Below are 8,543 nucleotides of genomic sequence, written 5' to 3'. Positions count from 1 at the left end.
ATATAATTGACATGATCTCTACAAGGAAGTTTTGCTGCTGATTTCTCTGTCCATTAACAGTATTTCTTAAAGCAGATGAGGATCTGACTTTGATGGATATGACAGAGGCAGGGAGCAATCTTTTTTGGTGGTTATCCAGATCATTTAGATTTCTAAAAGATTCCTTTCCAGTCCTGGTTATAGGAAAGATTCAAGATTTGATTACTTCCGACAATACTTCAACAGAAATTACTTAATTACATTCTGTAAAATCTCCAGTTATGCTTTATAAACAAATGTGAGACTGATGTTGACATTGACTCCCTTCAGATCTTTACTGTGAGTGTACATGGTTCCACAGGAAACCCTTTCCATCACAATTTAACAATGTGATACTTCACCTAAACTGAAAACCAGACAATATAAAAAGAATAGAGTGTTTATTTTGTTTCATTGGATGCAACCACAGCTTTACAAAAGTGTGCATGTTAAAACAGGTTGTGAAACCAAGTTTCATCTGCACAGACGCGAACATTTAACCCAGAACTGATGGAGTCCCTGGCTGCTCTGCTGAAGGATTAGGGGAACTCACAACACCAAACAAAAACAAGAACTGGCTACCAATTTAGGATTGGAAGAGTTTAAACCAGTCTGTCCACAGTGAAAAGTGCAACAATGAACTGGGACGCTTTAAAGCAGCCGATCTCGTAGATAAACTATGACATGTAGTCCTTAACAACTAGCAGTAATGTCAGGTGTAAAAAAATAAATGCTATTCTATACAAGTAGTTGAGATATACACACTACATACCAGAAAAACATTACTGGGGGAAGAACCATACACAAAAAAAAATGCAGGAATATGAATAATGGCAAATACATACTTTAATGGTCTGACGAGTAACTCAGACTGAAATGCTACTCACATGCCCCTTGCACACAGAGAAAAGTATTAGCGTTGGAAAATTACAAATGAAACTATAGGCAGTATTTTATTCACCAAAAGAACAGAAATACTGGAAAACTACTCAATAGGTATATGTACCAAATATACACAAAAAAAGAATGCAAAATTAAGCCTTTTTTATGGCATGGTGACTATATTCATTGTATCAGTAAAAATACATCAGATGTACATACATGTCCTTTTAAATACAAGTGATCTCAGTACAATGGTATTTATATACAAACACTAGAACTGAAAGACGATCGCCACAGAATTTGTTTAGGAGAGAAGATAAAAGCTCTTTCTCTGCTATATAACAGTGATGTAACAAATCTGAGCCAATAGAAATTTGCAAGGTTCAAATGTCCAAAGGCAAACAGAAAATGATGGGCAGATTTAATAATCAAACATCAGTGTAGAAATGCCAGTATTTAACCAGTTAAAGAACAAGGTAGCTGCAATATGACAAAAATGAAAACATTTGCAACACTGAAAGTTTTAAGTCTGACAAATCGCCAATAGAAAAAAACAAACAATTAAAACAAACAAAAAACCAATTCATACAAAGAGTATGATCATTGTAATCTGTTCATTTTGTTGATTTGCTAACTATTGCTCTGCCGGTGGTACAAATGTTGTCTATTATTTAATCAACCATTCTGTGTTGTAGTACAAAATATATATATTCTCTATGTACACGAGGACAGTGCATATAAAAGCAGCTGTGCGTGGACTCGAGTCATTCATGAGCAGCTCCCAGGTGACAAAAGCTGTGCTCGGTTTGTCTGCCATGACTCTGTTACCTGATAGAAAAAAGGTTTTGTTGTTTTCCTGTAGACATCCTTTTAAGAAAGCATTCAATATAAAATCCAAGGACACATACCAGCACACTGGTAAAGTGTGCACACACGTTCACTCATGAACATACCGCAAAGCTGATAGCGAAACGTTGCTTTGTCATATAAAACAATTGAAAAATAGATGTCATTTTTCCCCCTACTCTTTTTCTTTTGAAAAGAAAGCAGTAAGTAAAATGTTTTGTGTTGTGGATTTCTTCATCAGGCTGTATATCAAGCCACTGTCTGACTGAACTCAGCTTGAGTGTCGGCGCAGAGGTGTCCTTGAGTGCTCATCAGATCGCATCTTCTCATGCACCTCTTCTCACTTGCTTTTGGGGAAACTGCTTCTTATTCTGACAAGTATCTGGAGGGAGGTGGGGGGTCAGAGGTTGAGAATGGGGATGTCGAAGAGGTCACAGAGACCTTCTGTCTCATCCAAGTTGTATATGTAGTCATGGTCACTTGGTGGAGGAGACAGACGGAGGAGAGGCGAAAATACTGGAAAGGAAACAGACAGAGACATAGAAACATAGGAGATGCATTCAAGAATGTTATTCATTTCACTAAGTTGCTTCTAAAGAGTCTCACCTTCTGATGACATCAAGTCTTCTAACAGGTCTCCACTCATGATTTCTGTTAGAGATAAACAGAAGTGCAAGATGACGGTAAATTCATTTTAGTCTACAGGACACAAAGGAGTAAACAGCAAACAAAAATGTAATCAAATGAGGGACGTTATTTGTGCCGTTCGAGATAACTTCACCTTTTGTTGGATCAAACATATCTGAGAGCTCTTTGGGAAAGTCCAGCACTAGAAGGAAACACAGCAGCAACATTTCAGCTATGTAGTCACTCCAGTGTCAATTGTAAATATTTCCTATTATATATCTGAGAGTTTGACATGAAAATGGCCATTCAAGTAAAAACAATCTAACACCAACCGTGTTAAATATATATATATATATATATATATATATATATATATATATATATATATATATATAAAAATGAAGTCATATAAATTAAGTCAAATGATCTCTCATATGTGATCCTAATGGCATGTATATTAGGGTAAATAAGATAAGAGATGAGCTTCATATCTTTCACAACAGCCTTTCCAAAATTGTATTTTAGAGAGAGTGAGTGACAGAGGAGTGGAGAAGGAGGGATGAGTAAGAAGCTCATGCAGCAACATGCAGAACTCACATTCAGATGGATCTGATTTAATTGGTTCAAAAGCTGCAGAAGCAGATGAGGGTACAGATCCATCCAAAGAGGCAGAGGACTGTAGCTGTTGAGTAAGTGGAGCAGGCGTGTCTGTCGTTGGGGATAGTGGCGTGGAGCTTGTCACTTCTGAAATTATAGTGAGATAAAATAATTCTGGTATTTGGCATTATATTATAGCATGTCAAAAATAATTCATGGTAAAGTGCGTTGCCAAAAAGAAGACATTTATTCTGTTATTCTATAAAACTCATGAAATTGTTTTAAGACAACCAAAAAGCCTCGTTGTCTAAAGATTTGGCCCTGGGCGGTGATAGCAATAGTGCCAAACCACCGTTGCCTGGGAACCATGTTCCAGTGCTAACATGCATAATGTGGAACCAAGGTCCATAATTATGGATTTTATCCTTTAGCCATGGCGAGGTGAGATATACGCCAACGTGTGTGTGAATACATGTCATTAGTAGTATCATTAGTACACAACAATCAATATTCTATGAACAAGAGTGAACTACTCACAGGACTCAGTAGTAACTGACCCCTTCCTACCTGTTACTGAGGCGGTCTGGTTACTGACTACAGTAGATGTGGCTGGAACAGGATTAGCAGAAGTTGTAAGAGCGGCTTTGGAGAGCTGGAGAATCAAAAAATGAAAGAAAGAAATTGAGGGAAGTCAAACAAAGTCATTAGTGTTAAAAAAAAATTTCCAATGATGATCAAACATTTAAAAATAGTATTACAAATACAGCTGTCATACAAACATCAAAAACTCTTAAATAAATATATTCCAGTCTTGTGATGAATGTCAACAAGACCAGTAAGAACACTAGTATATAGATAACAAAAAGAAGACCTGGGAGGCAGCTGTGGGAGCATGAGAGGTAGGTGTTGGTGCCGGGAGGCTTTGAAGGACATCATCTGGAGGAGGGACTGGTAAAACAACAGGAGAGGCACTGGACGGGTCCTTATTGACCAGCAAAACCTCGATGGGCCCAGCTGAACTCTTAAGACGGATCTGGTACTTCCTCTGTCCATTAAGGACCTTCGTAATAACACATATATCCACATATCCAGTCAGAGACATGAGTCACAACTGGATGAAAGTAGCAAACAATATTCACAAACATACATAACTTACTGATTCTGGTATGGGAACCTCTAGTTGTGTGCCAATGGGTGCGCGAATTGCCAGGAGTGTATCACCTGAGAAAAAAGACAGGCAGATGAGCAGGTGCAGGGAATAAAAAAAAAAAAGACAGATAAAAAACACGTATCTGAAACAATCACCTTTAAAAGCTCCACAAAGGTCTTCATGTTTAATATACGCCATCGTAAGAGGGTGTTAAGGGTCCAGTATTGATCAGCTTCAGAAAATAATGTCAGAAAAAATCATCTTTTGCTGATCTCGAGAATAGGTGGATAGCTGAGGACACGATGGCTGACTGAAGACTATGTCCATATCATTTACTAACAACTACACCAGGAATACAGTATTGCATTTCCTTACAAATACTGTACTTTAAAGAGAGAACACAGCAGATGATGACCTACGTATCTGAAACAATTTCTTACTGACTTCTATTATTTTAAGATACACCTTATAATATAATAATGCGTATCTTATAATAATGACTTCTATTCATTATTATAAGATACACCTTAAAATACTACTTCCTTCAAATCCAAAAAAGAAAATTTAATGAATTGTGCAATAAATGGCATTTAAGAGTCGGCCTGCCTGTTAAAATGCTCTCATGCTCTCACACACATCTCTTATTTTCCCAAACTGGAAAAAAAAATTATGTAAACCACAGTTATTATAACGTACAACTACGTATTATCTTCAAAAGGAGAGCCACCAAATAAAAAAAGTACATTTTCTAACCTGAAGTGCTAATTATCCATCTACAATTTTAGGAATTGCCCAGATTTGGAGACATCAGCTATTACGTTTTCTGTTCTCTACAGAATATAATAGAACATATCGGTACTTTCATCATCTACTGAGCTATATTTTATCGTAGAGCAGACAGAAATATTCCTCAAATCTAGCCAAGAGGCTTCTGCTAGCGACGGGGTGGGATGAGAACATTATCAGTGTCCTCATTAACTGAAATGCAATCTTAGCTAGCTCCTCTGTTATCCATAAGTGTATACATGGTTCTATTTGCCATTTGTATCACCGTACAGAATGACAAAAGTTTAACCCTAACCCTGCATCTTGAGTAGGTAGACGATGCTTTCTGGAAAGAAACCAAAGAAAAAACAGAACAAACGAGCAAATCTAAGCAATTCATCATTTACTGTATTTGCACAGATCTTTCCAGTTAATTGGTTGTATGTAAAATAAACATTGCACTTCTGTTGTTAGCATTGCAAGACTGCTGACAATGAGTCTGCTTACACAAGTCTTATAGTGTAGTAATGTTACACAACATAACCTGCACAAACTCCTACTGATGAGTTCTCCCTTGTGAACGTTCATCAGAGTAGTTCAGCAACCATCTGCACACAAGTACAGCAAAATAAAACAAAATGAGGCAACAGTCCATGATACTTAATTCATCAGTCATACCAACACTCCTGTTACTGTAATTAGCAGTTTGCTGGCTAGTTCTCTACACCTACGCACAACAAATGCCATTATTATTTTTTGGGCTTGCATAACCTTAATGACTTAAGCAGATTTACTAAACCAGTCTAGCAAAATTACAAAACCCACCCAATGAAAAAAAATGGGTGTAAGTTTCAATTATGTTATTGTTAAACAGTCCCTCAGCTCAGCTGCAACAGCTGCCATTACCTTTACTGAGATAATGGAATGTACAAAAGGCAGGTATCAGTGACCATTACGGGAAAATCCACCAGCTTTCTCATCAACATTATTTTAATACTCATAAAGGGTACAGTACTACTAAAATTGTCTATGTTGGATGCTCATAAATGATATCTGAGGGTCTAATGACATCTTGTAACATCTGAGAAATTTACCCTACAAATACCACAAGAATTACCACACTTGCTGAACAAATTATTTTAGGGAGAGGTCATTGATACTGATATAAGAGACCAAAATAATAACGGTTAAATTCCTATTACGTCAAGGGTGTACATCAATGAAAAGAACTTCTAGCTGTATAGCATACACATTAACACACTGCAGTGAAGGATATGGACTGTTGTTAGAGTCGTCTGTGACATTCTTGATGCTCTGCTGGACCCAGACTCTTTGCTGATCCAGCTCATGTTCCCTGACAGCCAGGTCATCTAGCTCTGCCTTCAGCTCAATCAGCTTATCTGCTATCTCTCTAGTGTTGCAGCCTGGACCTACACCTCTGAAACACAAACACGACATGGTCATGTACAGAGAGCATGCAAAGACAGTTCACATTGAAGAGTACAGTATACATCATTTTCCAAAAGTATTTTATAAATGATACAGCTGCACCAATTTTTTCAAGTGCAAAGAAAGTAATTTTTTTTAGACATCACATGCTGCGGACTTACTTCCATTGAATACTGTTCTTGGATTTCTTCTCTATCAGTCCAATTCCCTCCAACACATTAGTGATATCATATATACGGCGTTTCTGCCGCACTGCCAATGTGTCAGCAGCCTAAATAACAAAAAAAAAATTGAGGACATTATTCAGATCTTAAATAATAAGACCACACTATATTTGCCAATGGGTTCAATGCACTGTGACCAAAAATGCACTGCAACATAAAACCATGATGTTTCACTGCCCATCACTGGACAGTGCCATTCAAAGTTTACTTCCAACCCATCCTCTTGGTGTTTAACAACTTCATGATATGCATGTGGCTGGTGCTGATAAGTCTGTCATGTGGCGCTGCGAATGGAAATGATCTTACATACATGCTGAAAGACAAAGCCAGTAAACCACAAGGCATGCAGTTTATAAATTCATTTGTTAATTTAATATAGATAGATAGATAGATAGATAGATAGATAGATAGATAGATAGATAGATAGATAGATAGATAGATAGATAGATAGATAAATAGATAGATAGATAGATAGATAGATAGATAGATAGATAGATAGATAGATAGATTAAAACAGGGTATTCATATACTGTAATTTTTTGGCTGTGGGAGTCATGGTATGTTTTCCACAGGTGTTACCACAATGTTTCCAGCAGTGCAGTGTTTTTTTACCTTTGCATGTTCAAACAATTTATTTGAAGACAATTACAGTCAACAATACATTAGTAAGTACAACACAACAAATGAATAGGCAAAAATTTTGGGTTTTTTTTTTTTTTAAACTTTGCAGGACAAATGTTCAATGTGAACTACTTTCCTCTTCAAAAAAAATATGTTAGCACTTTTTGTTTGATATGGGAATCAACCCAAATGCAGACTGTATTATTTTTATAGCGTTATACGCCTTCACAGGAAAACTGTCCCACGCCTTTATCTTACTTGAAGTCACCAACAGGTTGCTCGGCAAACATCAGTACAGCTTTGAGGGAGCGTTGCCATGATAATGTCAGAACAACTCACTAGAACGACGATCGCCTAGGCAACTTTCAGTACATGAATAGCAGATGCATTGTCGTTGATAGATTATACATTTGGTTATCATTACAAACTAGCTTTGTGAAAGCAAATCGTTAAGTGAATTGATCAGCGAAAAGTTGTTGAAGTGTGACGACTCAGCAGCGTTAGCTCAAAAAAGTGACAACAAAAGCTGACCCACTTTTTAAACTTTGAATCTGCAGGGGGCAGAGCATGAAAACTTGGTCAATGTTTCAGGGTCCAGTTGGTAATTAAACTTCACTCCATTTTGAGAAACATCAAAATAGCGTGACACCGGAGTTAAGCGGGGGGTTTGAAGTAGTAGATGGTTAAAATTCGTAAAGTCGAAATGGGTATTACCCATTCAAACTGGCCTGTCACATAGCAAGGCTAGGCTAACAGGCAGGCTAGCAAAAGTGCATGCAATCTAACGACAGTAGGCAAGCTCAGAATGACATGTGCTAGCTAACAACAAAGACTGAGCTGCAAGCTCACCGCTTTCAGATCCAATACTCCGTCCTTTGCTTCCTGTAGTAAAGTCACAAACTTGGTCGTGAGCAGGCCTAGGCTCTTTTCGTGCCTGCTGGGAGTCTGTGGCTGTAGGGAGTCCCCCACAGCTCCCAGTTCTCCCCTGCTACTGGCCGACTCCAGCTCCATCATCACTCGGGACCAACTCCGTACTTCCCCCTGCCTCTACGACCAAACCCAGCCAGCGAGACCAGGAAAGCGCGCCCCACCGCCGCAGTCAGACAAATAGAGGGCCGGGGAGGAGTGTGGAAAACAACAGGTGTTTAACGAGGCAGTCCAGCCTGCTTTCCTCCAAATTATGTGACGAAATCGGGTGAAACACTCTAAGTACGGCAATTCAATGAGCGAGCATTCGGTGGAGAGAGCCGTTGGCCACGCGAGGTATGACGGGACGGTTCGATCATCGGAGGGACCGTCTGCAAATCTTCACACCAGCGCCCTATTCGTTTAGGGCGTGTATTCAAAAATATATGAATTCCTTA

The 8,543-nt window shown here is 38.3% G+C and overlaps 1 protein-coding gene across 2 annotated transcripts; it reads right to left on the bottom strand.

The window, feature by feature from the left end:
* Positions 1 to 418: 418 nt before the first annotated feature.
* Positions 419 to 8,437, bottom strand: e2f4 (E2F transcription factor 4). 2 transcript variants are annotated; one of them, XM_068312537.1, is made up of 11 exons: positions 8,029 to 8,437; positions 6,496 to 6,605; positions 6,163 to 6,323; positions 4,276 to 4,320; positions 4,127 to 4,191; positions 3,842 to 4,030; positions 3,538 to 3,622; positions 2,971 to 3,117; positions 2,528 to 2,575; positions 2,353 to 2,397; positions 419 to 2,262 (listed from the first exon to the last, which is right to left on the bottom strand). In XM_068312537.1, the coding sequence occupies exons 1-11, from the start codon at positions 8,191 to 8,193 to the stop codon at positions 2,147 to 2,149; spliced, it is 1,176 nt and encodes a 391-aa protein (XP_068168638.1). In that variant the 5' UTR covers positions 8,194 to 8,437; the 3' UTR covers positions 419 to 2,146. The 2 variants fall into 2 exon arrangements, with proteins under 2 accessions (XP_068168638.1, XP_068168639.1); XM_068312538.1 differs by lacking the exon at positions 2,971 to 3,117.
* Between the last annotated feature and the right edge of the window lie 106 nt (positions 8,438 to 8,543).

This window comes from Antennarius striatus, chromosome 4, assembly GCF_040054535.1.
Source record: "Antennarius striatus isolate MH-2024 chromosome 4, ASM4005453v1, whole genome shotgun sequence".
Classification (NCBI taxonomy): Eukaryota; Metazoa; Chordata; class Actinopteri; order Lophiiformes; family Antennariidae; genus Antennarius; species Antennarius striatus.
The sequence above is the reverse complement of the archived record's forward strand: the minus strand, read 5'-3'. Positions and strand labels throughout refer to the sequence as shown.

Coding starts and splice junctions, on each gene's coding strand:
- e2f4 (XM_068312537.1), bottom strand. CDS start 8,193: ATGATGGAGCTGGAGTCGGCCAGTAGCAGGGGAGAACTGGGAGCTGTG. Junction 4,192..4,275: donor CCTTTGTGGAGCTTTTAAAG/GTGATTGTTTCA, acceptor CTTTTTTCTCAG/GTGATACACTCCTGGCAATT. Junction 4,031..4,126: donor AGGTTCCCATACCAGAATCA/GTAAGTTATGTA, acceptor GTTATTACGAAG/GTCCTTAATGGACAGAGGAA.